At 45.9% G+C, this 22,617-nt stretch overlaps 2 protein-coding genes across 2 annotated transcripts; one reads left to right on the top strand and one right to left on the bottom strand.

Moving 5' to 3' along the window:
• The first annotated feature begins 2,572 nt into the window (after positions 1-2,572).
• Positions 2,573-3,136, top strand: LOC135827870 (uncharacterized). The gene has a single exon (XM_065340305.1). It carries the CDS (start codon positions 2,573-2,575, stop codon positions 3,134-3,136), a length of 564 nt encoding a protein of 187 aa, XP_065196377.1.
• An 8,678-nt stretch (positions 3,137-11,814) lies between these two features.
• LOC135828316 (involucrin-like) lies at positions 11,815-13,843 on the bottom strand. Its single transcript, XM_065340763.1, has one exon. It carries the CDS (start codon positions 13,820-13,822, stop codon positions 12,335-12,337), a length of 1,488 nt encoding a protein of 495 aa, XP_065196835.1. The 5' UTR covers positions 13,823-13,843; the 3' UTR covers positions 11,815-12,334.
• Between the last annotated feature and the right edge of the window lie 8,774 nt (positions 13,844-22,617).

Here is a 22,617-nt window from a genome sequence, read left to right as displayed (position 1 = left end):
GACGTTTTACTATGTTCACATAACCAGCTCGAAAAGAATGAGGAAAGACAATGGTACAGAGACTAGGACAAACGTGACAACTAATGAGCAGGCGCTGCACCGAGACGCAGCAGTGATGGTGGGGCATTGATGACTCTGCCGACCTGAGGTCTCGGCGTCACGGATGTGCGGTAGTGTACATTGTATGAAAATAATCTACTGACCAATGCTATGCATGTGCATATACATGTACTCGGTACGAACCTGGAGCCGAGAGTTAACGTTACAATTCACTGACCGTCTTGTTATCACGTGATCGGCGTATTGCGCTATTGAGCACCGTGACATGTTGTCCTTTATGTTCTTTTTGGAAAATATTTTAAAGAGGGCCTTTTTCATGTACTTCTGCATAACAACTGTACTGTGAAAGTAAATTTTGTAAATTATCGTGACCGTTCCCGAAGGTAACTCACAACGGCCGCTAACACCCGACAAATCCTAGCGGCAGATGCAGCGCCTAACGGTGGGGATTAGTCATTAGGTCTCACAGCCACTGGCACAATTGTCGAGAAACCCCATTAGCCGTTAGGCACCGGCGGATAATGCCGGCATAACTTTTGGCTTAATTTGGTGGTTGAAAATTTGAAGCATAATTTGGCATCCTTTCGGAAGTAGGAGCATAACTACATTTTTTTTACTAAAAACACAGCCCAACTAATAGTCAGGGGAAGAGGACAACTGAAATGACACTGGACAACAAGACAAAGGGAAGTAGGGGTGATGTGCCGATGTGGTTGGCGAGGCTCATCCGACCGGAGGTCTCGGAATCATCTCTCTCTCTCTCTCTCTCGCTCCCAGCTCTCTCTCTCTCTCTCTCTCTCTCTCTCTCGCTCTCTCGCTCTCTCGCTCTCTCGCTCTCTCTCGCTCTCTCGCTCTCTCTCTCTCTCTCTCTCTCTCTCTCTCTCTCTCTCTCTCTCTCTCTCTCTCTCTCTCTCTCTCTCTCTCGCTCTCTCTCGCTCTCTCTCGCTCTCTCTCTCTCTCTCTCTCCTCTCTCTCCTCTCTCTCTCTCTCTCTCTCTCTCTCTCTCTCTCTCTCTCTCTCTCTTTCTTTCTCCTCTTCTTCTTCCCCCATCTCCCGATAATTATTAGCCCCCGTTTTCTTTCGACGCGTTTGCTGTGCAGTGAAGCCGAGACCCTAGGTCGGTGGAGCACATCAGACCCCGTCACCACGTCCACGATTCATGCCTGCGATGCTGCACCGCTGCTTTGCATGTCATGATTGGAAGCTGTGGCCTTAGTAAAAAAAAAAAAAAAAAAAAATCATACCCTACGACCAGGCATCGATAGGAATGCAGCTAGGGAGGGAGGGAGATGAAGTGAGAAAGAGAGAGAGAGAGAGAGCGAGAGAGAGAGAAAGAGAGAGGGGAGAGGGAGAGGGAGAGAGAGAGAGAGGGAGGGAGAGAGAGAGAGAGCATGATTGTGCCACAGCTCTAGTTTGTAGGCTACACTATTGTGTACAATGCACCGGGTCTGTGCTGGTGGTCAGCATGGTAAAGGGTTCAGAGGTCATGCAGATAGTGTTGTCAATGAAAAGCAGGGAAAAAATCATGGCAGTACATTATTGTATGCTCGAGCTGGTCTTCTTCAAAGTCCTTTCTCACACTGACACAGTACATGTAGTAGAATATGTGAGTAAATCAGCCTTTATCAGGTATCCTGGGGTGGACGAGATAGTGATGGGTAGTCCGCAAAACTCCGCGTTCATGTACATTATGCATGATACGAAGTCGTGGTTTTAGCAGCCATGACTGTGCAGGCTATGGATAATGCTCATATATTTATCTAAAAAAATTGACCGGAGGATGTACACAGTGTGCCGACAGTGCTCAACACCGCGGAGGCAGAGCGTAACACAAAACAGCAAGAAGTTTCATGCTCGATCACCCCATCCTCATGTTGTCTGATGATTGCGAGAGCATGAAACTTGAAGTAGCAGTAAACAAGCCTTGATTGTCCTTGTTGTTTTTGTTTTGTAAAAAATATCGAGGTATAGTTGATGTTCGGTCATCATGGAAGGAGAGGTTGAGCTACGGGAGAGATGAGCTGATAAATCGCAGGATGAAGGTGAGATCGATTGGACGAGTGTGACGATTATCAAGACAGTTGGACATGATAATTTTCTAAGGTACCTCAAATGATTTGGCAATGAAAAAGTCTTTTTACAAGTACAAAAGAAGTAAACTGTTCGTATGTGCAGCTCCACTTCCAAGGCATTCCACACCACCATCGGCACGCCCCAGGGGGACAGTCTTAGTCCCGTGCTTTTCGTCTGTTACCTTGAAGCCGCCCTGCAAGAATGTCGCCCAAGACTCCCACAGCGACCTATTACTGATGGAGGCATCCCTCCAGAAACCGGGTACGCTGATGACATAACGTTCTACTCTACCAGTAAACCTTGGCTCGAGGAATCACTACCCATCATATCCTCTACACTGCAGTCTTGGAACCTAAAAGTAAATGAGCAAAAAACGGAATGGGTGCACTTTACGTCAGGCGATTCATCCTGGCGGAGCATCAGGCAGCTTGGCTCTCTTATGGGGGGCGCTGAGGATATCGACAGGCGGATTTCGCTGGCATCCCAGGCAAACGGTAGTATGTTCAGCCTCTGGCTGCGGCGCAAGCATGTGTCAGAAAGGTCCAGGCTCAAGCTGTACAGCTCGCTTGTGCTGCCTGTCCTCCTTTACAACTGTGAGACTTGGGGAGTAACCCAGGCAGTCTTTCAGCGACTGGACTGTTTTCACCGCCGACAGCTCAGAAACCTGGTGGGAGTGCGATATCCAGACAGAATTACGAATGATGATCTGTATTCCAGATGTGACTCGCAGTCACTGTCGGAGCTTGTTGCCAAGCGACGCCGTAGCCTCACTGGCCATGTGCTGAGGATGAGTGAGCAGTCACCCCCTTGCCTTGCGATGTCCTGCTATTTTCAAGCCAGGTCACGTGGACGAAGGGGCCGTCCCGCGGCTACTCTCCCTACCACCATCATGAAGGACCTGGCAGGGCACGACATTCCTTTGAAGAATGCCAGCGACCTAGAAGGAGCACGAGCATTTGCTGCAGACAAGTCGAAATGGAGATCAGACATTGTTTATGGATGAGTTTTTTGTTGACTGGAGACAGAAGCGGACTTGGCTTAATTTCAGTGTATTCTCATGCATTGTTCTTTGGCCTTTGTACGCGTGCTGTGGTATTATTATTATTATTATTAGAGGGGAAGTTAAGGCAAAAATATAAATTTCACCAGTTGTAGTCTTCGGGCTGCTGAGTCGAATGGTCGTGGTCCGAGGAAGCTGAGACGCTCCCTTCCTACTTGAATCCCAATCGAACTCGCGCACTTCCACCGAAACTGGGTGACTGCGCCCTACTAGATGGGGATTTGTATGCAAAATGTCACTAAAAGCGCCATTTCGTTCTTATAAAGGCTCGGATGATCGCGATTGGCCCATATGTTGGAGTCTTTTGGACGCTGAGTCGACTGGTTTTGGTCCGAAAAGGCTGCGATGCAGCGTTCCTCCTTTATTCCCAATCGAACATGGTTGAACAAGCGGTCACGTGCTCCTACGTACACCAGTCAGCTGGTCACCGTGCCTGCAGGGTACAACTTACTAGCCTGTTTGACCTTTTTTGGGTGCAGTCCTGTCACTCGAGTTGAACCTTGGTGTGAAAGTTGTCGCCTGCTGGCGTGGTGACCAGGTGATTTGGGCACCCAGGAGCACGTGACCACTTGTTCAACCATGTTTGATTGGGACTAAAGGAGGAACGCTGCATCGCAGCCTTTTCGGACCAAAACCAGTCGACTCAGCGTCCAAAAGACTACAACATATGGGCCAATCGCGTTCATCCGTGCTTTTATAAGAACGAAATGGCGCTTTTAGTGACATTTTGCATACAAATCCCCATCTAGTAGGGCGCAGTCACCCAGTTTCCGTGGAAGTGCGCGAGTTCGATTGGGATTCAAGTAGGAAGGGAGCGTCTCAGCTTTTTCGGGCCAGGACCATTCGACTCAGCAGCCCGAAGACTACAACTGGTGAAATTTTAATTTTTGCCTTAACTTCCCCTTTAAAGAAGTAAACTAATGAATAGAAGAAGTAATGTTTTCTCTTTTCCATGTTGATCTCTAGCATGGGGTACTCATGTAACCTTTTGGTGTACTTATGGCCACTGGCAAGTACGAAAAAGGCACAATCTTCAGAACTTTGAGGCTCCCGATAAGTACAACAAAGTGAATATGTATCCCAGCATGCCAAAGCAAAATATGAAGACTTGGCGAGCATAATGCGAGAATCCAAGAAAGCACATTTCCATGATTTGGCGAGAATAATCAAATTTGAATTTGGTATTTAGAAACTATTGGGCCACAACTCTGAAAGAAGAAATGGCGATGCTCAATGATTTTTTGCTTTCGACTCGCTGTCACTAGTTGATCATACATGTACATGTAGTTCACCTTGTTGCATGTACATTGTCCTTTCATGTGCCAGGACAGAGAGTTATCGGTATTGTCAGGGCCTCGACTTGTTCCATTCCGATTTTTAGGAACACTCCGATCAGTAGTTCCAACAAACCGACAGAAAACGACTGTTAACAAAAGTGTACTTCTGCAATCTGTTGTTTCGGACCCTTGAAATCCTAAAAATGCTACGGCTTCTAAAGGGGTCGCTGCCCCTTACCCTCCCCCATTTGAGGGGCTCCGCTTCGTCCTGCCTTTGAACACCTCGGACAGTTCTTGTGGTTTATACCAACAGAAAATTGGCAGCACTCTGCTACTATCTTGTTTGTGAAGCTACCACCATCCATTGTCTTGCTTCCTCTATCACCTGGTTCTATTTCTTCACACCAGAAATAGAATGAGAACTTGTATGCAAGGTGCCAAGCTGAGCCAATGTCAGAGACGATCCAGCGCAGATGCAGAAGGATGCTGCGTCATGTGTTGCGCATGCTAGAAGACAACCCCGCAAGCAAAGCCATGTCCTGGTACTTTCCTGCGGACGCCATCGCGCAACGTGGAAGGCCAAAGACAATACTGCCAACAGTATCCATCAAGGACACTGCCCAAGCAGGCGTCATGATGAAATCCGCCAATAGCCTACGTCAGTCCAGATGTCTCGCAATGGATAAGATCAAATGGACTTGACAATTTGAGTAACACCCACCCTATTTTCCGCGGTACTCAATGTGTGACAGAAGCAGAACAGAATACAATTTTCATTGTCTTATTACGCGCGATGCATTATTATTATTTATTATTATTATAAGCAAGAGTTTACCAGCTCCTGGGAGATTATTTACTATAACCAGAAATTGTACTTCTAGTAATGGTAGTTTTGCCTTTTTTTCCCTTTTAATATGTGAAGTTTTGTAAGTTGTAAGGGCAATGAACGACAAAATATCCATTGCATAGGTACAGTCAAACCTCGTTAGGACGAACACTGATAAGGCGAACTTTCCATTAGTACGAACTAAGGCCAATCCTATGGTTGGCCAGGCATCAATTCAAGTCAAAATTATTCGTTTACGACGAACTTCTGTACAGCGAACTTTCGCGAAGACGAACTATTTTCAAGTGTGATTTGAACAAAATCCGTGTGGTCATGTACATGTAGTACAAACTTTCGGTCCACGAGCGTGCGCGTGCGCTGGCTGCCTTTTTTCTTCTTTGTTTTCAATAGTGGAGGTCATATTGTACGTACAGTGCAAATTGTTTTCAAGCGTGTTTCTAACAAAATAATCAGTGCGTTGTACGAACTTTCGACACAGTCGTGATTCATTGCACTTTGTCATTGTACTTACCTGTTTCTGGCTTATGCTAAGAATAACATGCTTCCCATGTACACCAGCATGCACCTTCACGTACATGTAAATACAATCCATATGATATGCATATCGATTTTTTGTCAGATCTGGATAAGAAGAACTCCCGATAAGACAAACAAATGTGTTCAGTCCCTTGAAGTTCGTCCTAACGAGGTTTGACTGTATTTCTTGTACTACATGTATATAATATTCGCGGGATCCGCGTTAGCATCACGTGAATGTTCAGAAACACACAAGGTATAGCCTTCGCTTCCGCAGGCCACCACTATACCTTTTCAACTTAGTGTATGAAGACAGTTAACAAATGACACTGAGAAAGTTAACATATCGGTGTGAATATGTTACATGAAGGTGAATTTGTCTAGGAAAACACAGGACATACATGTAGGTACAAATATGCGTACTAAAGAAGAAAAAGCAGGACACTCCCCCCCCCTCTCGTCCACACACACACACACACACACACACATACACACACATAAACACACCAGTACACATGTTAAACATGACACATTGCCGTACACTCAGTTGCGACAGCTTATTTTGTCGAGTATTAGTTCTTGCCCAGAATAGTGTACGAAAATGGTATAGCACACGAGTGCTTCCAGCATAATACATGTTCGTCTCGGACTTGGCAGAGAATTCCGAACGAGGTTGGCGTGGCAAGACATGACATAGGAAGTACACAGCATACTTATCTAGACAAGAAAAGAAAAAATCAGACGTGCGATGGATATGTGAACAAGCTATGCAACATTGCTGGAAATTCATACATGAGTACACGATAGTATTCTATGTCACGTCACTGACCATCATCCAGCGATGGTTGGTGGACAGGGACATGTACAATGTCATGCTTGAAAATTGGTATTTAGCATTGCTGCCTTTCTGTGTCCTGAATTTCCGGGTCCTTCACTTTGGTGTACGGCCTCTCAGTCCCGCTCCCGCTGTTGGCCATCAGAATCAGAATCAGTATCCCAGAATGGCTGTGCTTGTGGCAGTCTCACTGCGCCCGCTACTTCCTAGTCTCCTTTTGGGGCGTCCATTTGTCGGACCTTCGCTCCACTTTTGAAACTCCGGTTGTTGGACGTCCGACTAACGCTGCTTATGGCTGCTGAACTCACGCTGCTGAACCGCCCGCTCACGCTGGTGAACCGCCCGCTCACGCTGTACGACCTGCCAATCCTGCTGTTGGGCCTTCATCTGCCACTGCCGCTGTTGGGCTTGCAGCTCCCATTCCCGACGCTGGACGTGCAGTTCCCGCTGTTGGAGACGGAGCTCACGATCCCGCTGTTGGACCTGCAGCTCCCACTCCTGCTTTTGGACCTGCAGTTTCCACTCCCGCTTCTTAACCTGCAGCTCCCACTCTCGCTGTTGGACCTGGAGCTCCCGCTCCCCAATGCACGACATCTCTGTACAATGACTTTTGACGATGAGTATCCAAACAGGCCTTGTGAATGCAGCAAGCATCAATAGACAATGTTCTTACAATGCGACCCGTTCAACTAATAATGGGCCTAGATTCATGGTGGTGCGATATTGATAGCGCAAAGAAAAGTGCAGGTGATAGTGTCAACGCGGAGCAAACATACATTTGTCAGATTTGGATTTGCACCTTGGGTAGAGGGCGAGGGGGGGGGGGAGGGGTATTGCCATCATTGGGAGGCGTGTAGCTTGAGGTGTAGGCCGCAGTGTCTGTTCTCTGCTGATGATGTTTGTTTTGGAGCGCCGTGATGATGGATAACATGTTAGCATTGTGGTGTAGCTGCTAGCTGGTTTTGACATTTTTGACGTCTCTAAACAAGAGGTCGCACCTGGTGTCAAATCGTGACCATGAAACCAAGTGTTACGTTTCAATAACCTAGACCTGTGACCCCATCACTAGACTTAGGACCATACTACTCCCAACGTACAACTTCCTATCCCACGATCGTCTGTTTGCTCGGCGATAGCATTATCACCTGCGCTTCTCTTGGAACTTTACATTGTACATCTCACACTACCGTGAATCGTTACTACAGTCAAGCCTGACAATAACGGACACTCGTGAGACTGAGGGCAAATGTCCTTGATTAACAGGTGTCCTCCATTCTCAGATGCACCACCACTATACAAAATGAACATGCATGTCATTCTGCCAGTTGAAATGAATGCTACATTCATACACCTACCCTTCTCGAACGTATATTTGGTACATGTTGATGCACATGATTCCATTCACGTTGCCACATGGAGTACATGTGTACAAGTACGTGGACAATGTACCATGTATCATTATTACATTGTACAGAGTGCAGGTACCCCGGTGCCCCAGCCAGCGTGTCCGCCTTAGTCAGACTAAGGTCAGTGCAACACAGTACAGTGGATGTGCGGTAGTGTACATTGTACGATAATAATCTACTGACCAATGATATGCATGTGCATGTATATGGTATGAACCTGGAGCCGAGAGTTAACGTTACAATTCACTGACTGTCTTGTTATCACGATCGGCGTATTACGCTATTGAGTACTATGACATGTTGTCTTTTAAGTTCTTTTTTGGAAAATATTTTCAAGAGGACATTTTTCATGTACTTGTACATAACAACTGTTCTGTGAAAGTAAATTTTGTAAATTATCGTGACCGTTCCCGAAGGTAACTCACAACGGCCGCTAACACCTGACAAATCCTAGCGGCAGATGCAGCACCTAACGGTGGGGATTTGTGGTTAGGTCTCACAGCCACTGGCAAAATTGTCGAGAAACTCCATTAGCCGTTAGGCACCGGCGGATTATGCCGGCATAACGTTTGGCTTAATTTGGTGGTTGAAAATTTGAAGCATAATTTTGCATCCTTTCGGAAGTAGGAGCATAACTACATTCTTTTTTTTACTAAAACCACAGCCCTACTAATAGTCAGGGGAAGAGGACAACTGAAATGACACTGGACAACAAGACAAAGGGGAGTAGGGGCGATGTGCCGATGTGGTTGGCGAGGCTCATCCGACCGGAGGTCTCGGAATCATACCCTACGACCAGGCATCGATAGGAATGCAGCTAGGGAGGGAGGGAGATCAAGTGAGAAAGAGAGAGAGAGAGAGAGGGGAGAGGGAGAGGGAGAGAGAGAGAGATAGAGAGAGGGACGGAAAGAGAGAGAGAGCATGATTGTGCCACAGCTCTAGTTTGTAGGCTACACTATTGTGTACAATGCACCGGGTCTGTGCTGGTGGTCAGCATGGTAAAGGGTTCAGAGGTCATGCAGATAGTGTTGTCAAGGAAAAGCTGGGAAGAAATCATGGCAGTACATTATTGTATGCTCGAACTGGTCTTCTTCAAAGTCCTTTCTCACACTGATACAGTACATGTAGTAGAAGATGTGAGTGAATCAGCCTTTATCAGGTATTCTGGGGTGGACGAGATAGTGATGGGTAGTCCGCAATACTCCGCGTTCATGTACATTATGCATGATACGAAGTCGTGGTTTTAGCAGCCATGACTGGGCAGGCTATGGATAATGCTCATATTTTATCTAAAAAAATTGACCGAGGATGTACACATTGTGCTGACAGTGCTCAACACCGCGGAGGCAGAGCGTATTACAAAACAGCAAGGACAATCATGGCGTGTTTGCGGTTACTTCAAGTTTCATGCTCGATCACCCCATCCTCATGTTGTCTGGTGATTGCGAGAGCATGAAACTTGAAGTAGCAGTAAACAAGCATTGATTGTCCTTGCTGTTTTTGTTTTGTAAAAAATATCGAGGTATAGTTGATGTTCGGTCATCATGAAAGGAGAGGTTGAGCTACGGGAGAGATGAGCTGATTAATCTCAGGATAAAGGTGACATCGATTGGACGAGTGTGACGATTACGAAGACAGTTGAACATGATAATTTTCTAAGGTAACTCAAACTAATTTGGCAATGAAAGTCTTTTTACAAGTACAAAAGTAGTAAACTAATGAATAGAAGAAGTAATGTTTTCTCTTTTCCATGTTGATCTCTAGCATGCATGGACATCTTGGTATGGGGGTACTCGTGTAACCTTTTGGTGTACTTAAGGCCATTGGCAATTACGAAAAAGGCACAATCTTCAGAACTTTGAGTAGTGTGCACTGGAACTGTCTGCCGCCTGAAGTAAACTGCATCACAATTCCTTAGGCAGTAAAGAAACCAATTGCCCGAATGATATTAAACTCATTTACCCCCTACTAAGATCTCAGCCTCACAGTCCGTCGCATCATGTTCAGGAGATACTATTAGTTTTATACATGAATTATAGGAAACTTCACTTCTCAACTCCAAAACCTGTCTCTTCACAGCGATTCAAATTGAAATTTTCATTACACCAACATTTCGAGCCTGGCCTATCATCAGGGTTATGAACGACAAAATATCCACTGCATACCGGTATTTATTTTATTGAAGCGTTAGCATCACTTGAATGTTCAGAAACGCACAAGGTATAGCCTTCGCTCCCGCAGGCCACCACTATGCCTTTTCACCTTAGTGTATGAAGACAGTTAACTAATGACACTGAGAAAGTTAACATATCGGTGTGAATATGTTACATGAAGGTGAATTTGCCTAGTAAAACACAGGACATAGGTACAAATATGCGTACTAAAGAAGAAAAAACAGGACACTCCCCCCCCCCCCCTCTCGTCCACACACACACACACACATGCACATAAACACACCAGTACACATGTTTAAAGGGGAAGTTTAGACAAAAATTAAAATTTCACCAGTTGTAGTCGTCGGGGTGCTGAGTCGAATGGTCTTGGTCCGAGAAAGCTGAGACGCTCCCTTCCTACTTGAATCCCAATCGAACTCGCGCACTTCCACCGAAACTGGGTGACTGCGCCCTACGAGATGGGGATTTGTATGCAAAATGTCACTAAAAGCGCCATTTCGTTCTTATAAAAGCACGGATGACCGCGATTGGCCCCTATGTTGTAGTCTTTTCGACGCTGAGTCGATTGGTTTTGGTCGGAAAAGGCTGCGATGCAGCGTTCCTCGTTTATTCCCAATCGAACATGGTTATTTGTATTTGTATTTATCATCATTATCTCATGGCACATCATGATGACGGCCAGTAAAACTGAGACAAGGGTGAAAGCCAACCACAGCAGTAAAACAGATGAAAGAATACAAATAAGAGGCAAAGAAGGCAAAGGAGGAGACAAACCAGCAGGATATACATGAAACCTATAATTGAGGAGAGATTTTAGCAACAAAATTATCCATGGACGTGCTGGTCTTGGCCTGCGTTGGTAATGTTGCCCAAAACACATAGCCAGCAAAGATCGGGGATCTAGTGAATAGGGTGGAGGCAGCGTGTGGTTGAACAAGCGGTCACGTGCTCCTGCGTACACCAGTCACCTGGTCACCGTGCCTGCAGGGTACAACTTACTAGCCTGTTTGACCTTTTTTGGGTGCAGTCCTGTCACTCGAGTTGAACTCGAGTTGAACCTTGGTGTGAAAATTGTCGCCTGCTGGCGTGGTGACCAGGTGATTTGGGCACCCAGGAGCACGTGACCGCTTCTTCAACCATGTGCGATTGGGAATAAAGGAGGAACGCTGCATCGCAGCCTTTTCGGACCAAAACCAATCGACTCAGCGTCCAAAAGACTACAACATATGGGCCAATCGCGGTCATCCGTGCTTTTATAGTAACGAAATGGCGCTTTAAGTGACATTTTGCATACAAATCCCCATCTAGTAGGGCGCAGTCACCCAGTTTCGGTGGAAGTGCGCGAGTTCGATTGGGATTCAAGTAGGAAGGGAGCGTCTCAGCTTTCTCGGGCCAAGACCATTCGACTCAGCACCCCGAAGACTACAACTGGTGAAATTTATATTTTTGCCTTAACTTCCCCTTTAAACATGACACATTGCCGTATATTCAGTTTTTATAACTTATTTTGGAGAGTGTTAGTTCTTGTGCGGAAAAGTGTACTAAAAAAGTATGGCACACGAGTGGTTCCAGCATAATACATGTTCGTCTTGCACTTGGCAGAGAATTGAGAACGAAGTTCAGCTGACAAGACATGACACAGGAAGTATACGGCGTACGTATCTAGACAAGAAAAGAAAATGCTAGTAATCACGATGTGCGATGTATACAGTATGTGAACAAGCTATGCAACATTGCTGGAAATTCATACATGAGTACACGATAGTATTCTATGTCACGTCACTGACCATCATCCAGCGATGGTTGGTGGACAGGGACATGTACAATGTCATGCTTGAAAATTGGTACGGTATCTAAGCATTGCCGTCTTTTCTGTGTCCAGCATTTCCGCGTCCTTCACTTTGGTGTACGGCCTCTCACTGTCAGTCCCGCTTCCGCTGTTGGCCATCAGAATCAGAATCAGTATCCCAGAATGGCTGTGCTTTTGGCAGTCTCACTGCGCCCGCTACTTGCTAGTCTCCTTTTGGGACGTCCATTTGTCGGACCTTCCGCTCCACTTTTGGAACTCCGGTTTTTGGACGTCCGACTAACACTGCTTATGGCTGCTGAACTCACGCTGCTGAACCGCCCGCTCACGCTGGTGAACCGCCTGCTCACGCTGTACGACCTGCAGCTCCCAATCCCGCTGTTGGGCCTTCAGCTGCGACTCCCGCTGCTGGACTTGCAGCTCCCATTCCCGACGTTGGACGTGCAGTTCCCGCTCTTGGACACGGAGCTCCCGATCCCGCTGTTGGACCTGTTGCTCCAACTCCCGCTTCTCGAACTGCAGCTCCCACTCTCGCTTTTGGACCTGCAGCTCCCGCTCTCGCTGTTGGACCTGGAGCTCACCCTCCGGGAGTTGGACATCCCTCTCCAACTGTTGTTCACAATTCCGCTTCCGCGGTTGGGCGTCCCGCTCACATTTTTGGGCCGCCCGCTTCCTCTCCAACTGTTGGTCACAATTCCGCTTCCGCAGTTGGGCGTCCCGCTCACATTTATGGGCCGCCCGCTTCCACTTCGATATGTTCGCCTCTTGCTGTTGGAAACGTAGCTTCCCCTGTTCCACCTGTTGGACCTCCCGCTCGCATTGGTTTTTCAATCTCTCCCACCTTTCTTTCAATTTCTCCCACTCTTGAACGTCTCCCTGTTGGTAATCCCGCTTTTCCCGTTCGTCATGCTGGTTCCTCTGTTGGAACAGCTCATACTGTTGGACAAATCCCAGGACTTGCGCAAGATGCTCCCGGTCATCACTCTCTGGAGCGTCACTCTCTTCAGTGTCACTCTCTTGGACGTCACTCTTTTGCGCGTCACTCTTTTGCGCGTCACTTACTTCGACATCACTCTCTTCGGTGTCATTCTCTTCGACGTCACTCTTTTCGGCGTCACTCCCTGCTGCGTCACTCTCTTGGGCATCCCTCTCTGGGACGTCACTCTTTTGGACGCCACTCTTTCGCGCGTCACTCTCTTGTTCCTGCTCGTCATGCTGCTTCATCTGTTGGAGCAGCTCATACACTTTGACAAATCGCAGGACTCGGGCAAGATGCTCCCCGTCATCACTCTCTGGGGCATCACTCTTTTGGGCGTCACTCATCTGCGCGTCACTCCCTTTGGCCTCACTTTCTTCGGCCTCACTCTCTTCGGCCTCACTCCTTCCGTCTCTAGAATCCAAGCATGGCCGCTTTTGGGTTTGGTCGTGTTGAGTACTCCGCTCTTGGGCGTCCATTTCTTGTGTATCCCGCTCTTGGGCGTCCAGCTCTTCAGTATCCCGATCTTGGGCGTCGGGCTCTTTGATGTGATGAACTTTAGCATGATGGGAATCGCAGCATGGCAGGTTTTCAGCTTTTGACACTAGCTCTTGGTCGTCCTGCTTTTGCCAGTTCGGCTCTTGGTCGTTCTGCTCTTTGGCATCCAGCTCTTTGGCATCCAGCTCTTTGGCATCCAGCTCTTTGGCATCCCGCTCCTCAATGCACGACATCTCTGTACAATGACTTTTGACGATGAGTCTCCAAACAGGCCTTGTGAATGCATCAAGCATCAAAAGACAATGTTCTTACAATGTGACCCGTTCAACTAATAATGGGCCTAGATTCATGGTGGTGTGATATTGATAGCACAAAGAAAAGTGCAGGTGATAGTGTCATCGCGGAGCAAACATACATTTGTCAGGTTTGGATTTGCACCTAGGGTAGAGGGCCAGGGGGGGGGGGGGGAGGGGTATGGCCATCATTGGGATGCGTGTAGCTTGAGGTGTAGGCCGCAGTGTCTGTTCTCTGCTGATGATGTTTGTTTTGGTGCGCCGTGATGATGGATAACATGTTAACATTGTGGTGTAACTGCAAGGTGGTTTTGACATTTTTGACGTCTCTAAACAAGACGTCGCACCTGGTGTCAAAACTTGACCAATAAACCAAGTGTTACCTTTCAATAACCTAGACTTGAAACTCCATCACTAGACTTAGGACCATACTACTCCCAACGTACAACTTCCTAACCCACGATCGTCTGTTTGCTCGGCGATAGCATGATCACCTGCACTTCTGTTGGAACTGTACAATGTACATCTCAAACTACCATGAATCGTTACTACAGTCAAGCCTGACAATAACGGACATTCATGAGAATGAGGGCAATATAATGTCCTTGATTAACAGGTGTCCTCCATTCTCAGATGCACCACCACTATACAAAATGTACATGCATGTCCGTTTGTCTCTTTCCCTCAAACCAGTTAATATTTTATGACTTGGGGCTCCCCGCGTGCTAGTTTGTACGTGAAGTGTGTGGGTTACAGTGAGGGCTGCGTCCCACCCGCCTGTGTGGATTCACAGGAAGTGTGAGTTACGAAGTCTGAAGAAAATGTTGAACGGCCTCTGCTGGGATGACGACTACACCATAGCTCAGTGGTTAGAGCATCGCTGGCTACAAGCGAGGGTCCCTGGTTCGAGTCCTGGTGGTGGCAGTGAATATTTTCTTCAGACCTTTCCCGTTTGTCTCTTTCCCTCAAACCAGTTAGCATGTCATTCTCTTAGTTGAAATGAATGCAACATTCATACACCTACCCTTCTCCAATGTATATTCACGTTGCCACATGGAGTACATGTGTACAAGTACGTGGACAATGTACCATGTATCATTATAACCTTGTACAGAGTGCAGGAACACCGGTACCCCACTCCCCAGTCATTGTGTCCGCCTTTGTCAGGCTGAGACCAGTACAACACAGTACAGTGGATGTGCGGGAGTGTCCATTGCACGATAATAATCTACTGACCAATGCTAACATGTATATGATACGAACCTGGAGCCGAGAGTTAACGTTACAACTCACTGACCGTCTTGTTATCACGATCAGCGTATTGCGCTATTGAGTACTATGACATGTTGTCTTTTAAGTTCTTTTTTGGAAAATATTTTCAAGAGGACATTTTTCATGTAGATAACAACTTTTCTGTGAAAGTAAATTTTGTAAATTATCGTGACCGTTCCCGAAGGGAACTCACAACGGCCGCTAACACCCGACAAATCCTAGCGGCAGATGCAGCGCCTAACGGTGGGGATTAGTGGTTAAGTCTCACAGCCACTGGCACAATTGTCGAGAAACTCCATTAGCCGTTAGGCACCGGCGGATTATGCCGGCATAACTTTTGGCTTAATTTGGTGGTTGAAGATTTGAAGCATAATTTGGCATCCTTTCGGAGCTAGGAGCATAACTATTTTTTTACTAAAAACACAGCCCTACTAATAGTCAGGGGAAGAGGACAACTGAAATGACACTGGACAACAGGACAAAGGGGAGTAGGGGCGATGTGCCGATGTGGTTGGCGAGGCTCATCCGACCGGAGGTCTCGGAATCATAGCCTACGACCAGGCATCGATAGGAATGCAGCTAGGGAGGGAGGGAGATCAAGTGAGAAAGAGAGAGAGAGAGAGGGGGGAGAGGGAGAGGGAGAGAGAGAGAGAGAGAGAGAGAGAGAGAGCGAGAGAGAGAGAGGGTGGGAGAGAGAGAGAGAGAGCATGATTGTGTCACAGCTCTAGTTTGTAGGCTACACTATTGTGTACAATGCACCGGGTCTTTGCTAATGGTCAGCATGGTAAAGGGTTCAGAGGTCATGTAGATAGTGTTGTCAATGAAAAGCTGGGAAGAAATCATGGCAGTACATTATTGTATGCTCGAACTGGTCTTCTTCAAAGTCCTTTCTCACACTGATACAGTACATGTAGTAAATGATGTGAGTGAATCAGCCTTTATCAGGTATTCTGGGGTGGACGAGATAGTGATGGGTAGTCCGCAAAACTCCGCGTTCATGTACATTATGCATGATACGAAGTCATGGCTTTAGCAGCCATGACTGTGCAGGCTATGGATAATGCTCTTATATGTATCTAAAAAAATTGACCGGAGGATGTAGCCAGTGTGCTGACAGTGCTCAACACCGCGGAGGCAGAGCGTAATACAAAACAGCAAGGACAATCAAGGCGTGTTTGCGGCTATTTCAAGTTTCATGCTTGATCACCCCATCCTCATGTTGCCTGATGATTGCGAGAGCATGAAACTTGAAGTAGCAGTAAACAAGCATTGATTGTCCTTGCTGTTTTTGTTTTGTAAAAAATATCGAGGTATAGTTGATGTTCGGTCATCATGGAAGAAGAGGTTGAGCTACGGGAGAGATGAGCCGATTAATCGCAGGATGAAAGTGACATCGATTGGACGAGTGTGACGATTACGAAGACAGTTGAACATGATAATTGTCTAAGGTAACTCAAACTAATTTGGCAATAAAAAGTCTTTTTACAAGTACAAAAGTAGTAAAATAATGGATAGAAGAAGTAATGTTTTCTCTTTTCCATGTTGATCAGTCTAGCATGCATGGACATCTTGGTATGGGGGTACGTAGTTTGTCCTCAGTCAGCGATCGCACAAAGTAAAACCTGGCATCCCTGACATTGCAAGCCCTAATGGGCTGCTGGTGTCTGACAGCTTCCAAAAAGCAACCATCCTCAACAAGCAGTTTGCCTCTGTCGCAGTGCCTGATGACCCACGTTTAGTAATACCCCCTCTCCAATATGACACTCGTCTTACTCGCCAATTCACTCGCGTTCATATCACTACAGCAGATGTTCGTAAAGCCATCTCAAACCTGAAATCTGGGAAAGCGCCATGGCTAGACGGTATCACGAACAATATGATAGAAGCTAGCTCCTGCGATTTCTTTTCCACTTAGCCGCCTATTTAACTTCTCCTTTACCACAGGCAAGTTCCCTACTGACTGGAAACTGGCTAAAATTGTGCCTATTTACAAGTGCAAAGGCAGCAAATCTCAAGCTAGTAACTATCGACCAATTTCCCTACTGTCCTGTATTTCAAAACTTTGCGAACGGCTCTTCTTCAATCAATTATACAATCATATTTCTCCTGCTCTGCATCCCGCGCAATCTGGGTTTCGTCGTGGTGACTCGACCGCTCTACAGCTCACCAAGCTGATCCAAAACATTGCCGACCATCGTCATATGGGGCGGAAAGTTGCCATGTGCTTTTTCGACCTCGAGAAAGCTTTCGACACCGTGTGGCACCGTGCATTACTTGCTAAACTCTCCAAAGTTTTCGGTGTGTGTGACTCAGCGCTGGAGTGGATTACAGACTACCTATCCGACAGAACGCAAGTTGTCTTTGTAGGTGGACTTCTCTCAGATGCTTCACCTGTTCTGTCCGGAGTGCCCCAGGGATCCATCCTAGGGCCCCTCCTTTTCCTAGCGTATATAAATGATCTTCCCAGTCATGTTGAAGGTTTGTCCTTATTTGCTGACGATACTGCACTGCTCCGGTTCAATGAGTGTCTAGACAGGCTGCGAGACAGTCTCCAGCGCGGTATCAACGAAGTCCATCAGTGGATGACTACCTGGAGACTAAGACCTAATATCGCCAAGACTGAGATATTATTCCTGCCGAACTCAGAGCCAACCTATGCATTCACTCTTCCCGGATCCCTCACAGACCTCACAGTGGTAAAACAACACAAACATCTTGGTTTGGTCATTGACCCAAACTTATCGTTTAGTAGACATGTCGATTATATCTGTAGCAAAGTCAGTAAAGCTGTTGGCTACCTCGTGTCTCACTGCTCCCACCTACCGCTTGAATTCATTCGCCTTTTTTACCATTGCTATATTCTCCCCATTTTTCTCTATTGCTCAACCGCCTGGTTATCCCTACTAAGTAAATCGTTAATGAGTACCCTGGAAGTCCACAATAAGAGGATACTGAAAGTCCTTTTCCGAAAACCATCATACTTTCCTTCTGCCGAGCTGTACGATAATGTTTAACACCTTCCCTATCTCTAGTCAAGCGGATCGAAAACTGTGTATCGTTGTTCATTCTATTCGTCTTGACAAAGCCCCGCCACACTTGCGTAAATATAACTGGTTTCTTCCCACTCGTCCTACGCGCAATCCCTGCACTTTACCTAAAGCCCGAACCTCAGCTTATACCAGATCTCCGTTTTTCGCTGCCTATTCTCTCTGGCTGGCCCTGCCTCTATCAGTAAAATCGTCTTGTACGCTAAAGGATTTCAAGGCCAACATGAAGCTCGTGTTCTAATAACTGCTAGTTCTTCATCCACATTTGTTTCTCTTCGCCTCCAGTAATGTGTAATATTTATTTATTTTTGCTATGTTTTTGTTTACAGCCATGGCTGGCTACCACCCCCTCCCTCCATATTGGCCTGTATTCTCTGGCCACGGGAAGGTGAAATAAATAAATAAATAAATGTAACCTTTTGGTGTACTTATGGCCACTGGCAAGTACGAAAAAGGCACAATCTTCAGAACTTTGAGTAGTGTGCACTGGAACTGTCTGCCGTCTGATGCACACTGCATGATAATTCCTTCTGCAGTAAAGAAAGCAATTGCCCGAATGATATTAAACTCATTTACCCCTTTACTAAGATCTCAGCCTCACAGTCCGTCGCATCATTTTCAGGAAATACCTTTAGTTTTATACATGAATTATGGGAAACTTCACTTCTCAACTCCCAAACCTGTCTCTTCACAGCGATTCAAATTGAAATTTTCATTACACCAATATTTCGAGCCGGGCCTATCATCAGGGTCATGAACGACAAAATATCCATTGCATACCGGTATATATTTTATTGAAGCGTTAGCATCACTTTAATGTTCAGAAACGCACAAGGTATAGCCTTCGCTCCCGCAGGCCACCACTATGCCTTTTCACCTTAGTGTATGAAGACAGTTAACTAATGACACTGAGAAAATCAAAGGGGAAGTTAAAGGGGCACTCCGGCTTCATTTTCGACGCCGAGTTTTCGATGCCAAGACGAAGGTTGGTGAAAGAGAAGACCCCTCGAACAAGAACGAGTCTCCAGAAGTGATCCAGTCGAGCAGGAAGACGACTTTTTGAATTTCGCCGAGCGAGCGCTGATGACGTAATGAGGGATTAGCTTGCCAGTGGAAATGCATCTGCGCTCATACATTTCACATACTTTTTGGCCAATTTTCAATCGAAGAGGAGGTTGTTTTCTATGTTCTCTCAACGTCGTGACCGATCCCGTCTTCTATACCCTTCCAGGTACCCTGAAGGTCCTCCAGAGGAGAATTTATCTCCAGCAAAGCGTTGTTGATCCACAAAATTCGTCTCGAGACATATTCAACCAGTGCAGTGCTGCTAAATGTAGAATATTGAATCTGTGATAAATGTCGACGATGGAGAGAGAGGTTGATAGCCGCTGTCGCAGGGAAAGTGAAGCTGCTGGAAGTAACGATGGGGAGCTTGTTAGCATCACATGAGCATCCAGACTTCAAAGCAGCTTGACGGAATCGGGGAGTACTGACTATTTGTCTCGCTCTCAGTTTAGTGAATTTTATGACCAGAAATTATTCGATCAGGATCCCCTCTACAAGATGTATGTATATATTATAACAAGGGACCGAGTGTTTATCGAGAAATATAGACCAGTATAAAAACCGAGGCGAAGCCGAGGTTTTTATAACTGGTCGATATTTCAGTGAGTTTTTTTTCCGATGGTTTTCCTCAGTGGTGTATATACCTCCTTAGTGGTGTGTATACCTCCTTAGTGGTGTATATTGAACAGTGTACAGTTGAACATCCATTATCCGCACATCGACTATCCGACCATTCGATTATCCGTAACAGTTTTTTGGGCGCACGTGCCGCAGAGTACGCACTAGTGAGCCGTTCAAAAAATACGAAAATTTTGAAAAGTAAAAAGTAAAAAGGTCGTGCGGCTAGTAATAACCACTGAAAGTGTGTGAGTGGCAGTTTTTTTCTTATCCAGAACATTTGCCTTATCTGAACACCGCCTGACAGTTGTCTGCCCAGAGGTGGTCGGATAATCGATGTTCAACTGTATATGGAAATTTATAAACTTCATGGGAGATTTGGTATATGAGTGTGGGTGTATATGGAGTGAGGTATAAAGTGTAGTACAGGTGATTTCTGAACTTGACGATATGGAGACGGACCGGTAGACCTACCAACAGCTATTGCTATCCTCTTCAGTGGCTGTTGTTTTTTTAGTAAAAAGTATGTTCACTTCTCTCAACATACTCCTGCATGGCAGCAAGAAGGTGCGCTATGGAATTCAACGCCACAATCTTCGCCCAGCTGTGGATGAAGCATGGTCAAGTCATGGCAGTACATATACTTGAAGCAGATGGTAAATTGAAGTTTATTTGTGATGGGAAGTTTGACAGCCCCAGTGACCGAGTCAAGCGTAGTTTTTTGCCGTGGCACAAATTGCTGAAGAATCCGAGATGGTCTCGGAATTATCCACATGGATACTACCACAAATAATGGTGGCATGAACCATTGTGGAATGGGACAGCTCACGGAGAATACTGGAATAGCTCAAGTATCTCTAGGTGATTGTAAATCCTGTTCTGGCTGATAGCTTCGGCCTGCTGCGCCCGTCCATGTACAATGATGGTAACATGCATTTCTGTTTTCTACATATTCGCCGGCTACTGTACTGTGGTATTACAGTTGCAGGTCCCTTATATAGAAATATTTTCACCCCCCCCCCTCCTACATTCCCACATTTATTAACTAATATGAACTAACAATTTCACTGTTGGACTCGCCAGCGGCTAGAGAGCAAAGGATTAATTTATAGCAAAGAAAAGGACCAGGGAACTACAAGTTGCGCTATAATGTCCACGAACAATTTCACTGTATTTGAAATAATTTTGTTTGATACCCTGAGAACTCTGAAACTTTGCAGCACTGTGGATTATATGTGGATACAACATTTATGGAAGGAAAGTGGAATAATTTCTGACACATTGTTCAAAATTATAGCACTGAATTGTTGAGATTTAATATGAGCACATTCCAATCAGCACTCTACATATTTATAAGCGGTAGCAATCGTTAGGAATAGGTCGGGAGTTGTCAGAGTGCTCTAGTATTATGGGAGAATGTTTTGTTTGTCTAATCGACGGCTCGTTTGAAGCCAGAGTTGTTTGAACTTAGTTCAGTCGACTTGATTCTAGACAGTTATCGAAGGAGTACTATGAAGTATACACCAGACGTAGTCCGTAAGGTATCTCGTGAGAATTCTGTCGGTACACATCAGGTATCAGCTTGCAAAGATGGCTCCTCTCTGTTTCTTGAAAGCCTGTCTAGTTGGACTGTGGCTCCAGCGATTCCCTTCTCAGAGCAGATACCATACCCAATACGGTCAATGCATATTGGACAGACCTGTGTGCACAACAGAAATAGTGGACAGAAATCTCTCAGCTCATGAACACATCAGTGAAGTTTGAACTGCCGTTGTTTTTGGCCGTCAGTATAAACCTATCGACTATAAGAATAATGTGCCAAAAAACTCTATAACTACAGCTGGGGCCATGGAATTATAAAGCATCTAACTTAGGGAACTGCCAATTCTGGTCTGAGTTGCGTTCGAGGCCTCCAATTCATGATGGCTATCGTATGTTGCATTGACCACAGATAATATAAAACTTCCAAATGCCACATTGAAACACGCACCACTTTCGAGTACTTTGGTATCGCCCACCAAATGGGCATTCGTTCCCGGGGTGACAGGCGTCACCATTCGTTATGCACGATCAGATTTCATTGACCCCAACTGTCAGGAAGAATCATTTTTACTTTGACTGGATTTCAGTACAAGTTGTAGAACTGCAGAATCAATATTGTTGTATTTTGGGTAACCATTTCTCTACAAACGCTCTATTTGGAAAATAGAATTTTTGTATAAAATGCATATCCAAATTCCACATCTACGGTAGTAACCACATGGGAATACTTGAACACGTATTCAGTACTACACGGAATGTTTAGAAAACGCCAGGGAATAGGAATTTGTTAACGATAACTCCAGGCCAGGGTACTAGCATACGAACAAAACAAGATAAAAACTCACCAGTATACTTGTAATTGTAGTAATTCATGTCGGTGTAATATTCACGATAAGCGCCGACGCACCCTCCGATTTGGTCAAGCGGCTTTGAAGTCTGGTTGTTCAGGTGGTACAAACGGGCTCCCCGTTGTTACTTCCAGCAGCTTCACTCTCCCTGCGACAGCGACTGTCATCCTCTCTCTCCATTGTCGACAATTATCACAGATTCAATATTCTACATTAAAGGGGAACTCCGGTCCAAAATCACCCCCATTTTTTATTGCGGAATCCATTAGAGTATGTCGTAAGTGGTAGAATGGCGAAAACCGGGAGCTTCTACGACAAGGATAACATACCTAAATTACCAATTGCAATTTTCCATATTTGGCACGAGGGGGCCCCCTCCCACCCTGTGACGTAAAACGTTCTC

The sequence above is a fragment of the Sycon ciliatum genome, chromosome 12, assembly GCF_964019385.1.
Source record: "Sycon ciliatum chromosome 12, ocSycCili1.1, whole genome shotgun sequence".
Classification (NCBI taxonomy): domain Eukaryota; kingdom Metazoa; phylum Porifera; class Calcarea; order Leucosolenida; family Sycettidae; genus Sycon; species Sycon ciliatum.
This window is presented reverse-complemented; position numbering and strand designations above follow the sequence as displayed.

What these genes read in the sequence shown, in the direction of transcription:
- LOC135827870 (XM_065340305.1), top strand. Translation starts at nt 2,573, where the DNA reads ATGGGGGGCGCTGAGGATATCGACAGGCGGATTTCGCTGGCATCCCAG.
- LOC135828316 (XM_065340763.1), bottom strand. Translation starts at nt 13,822, where the DNA reads ATGCTTGATGCATTCACAAGGCCTGTTTGGAGACTCATCGTCAAAAGT.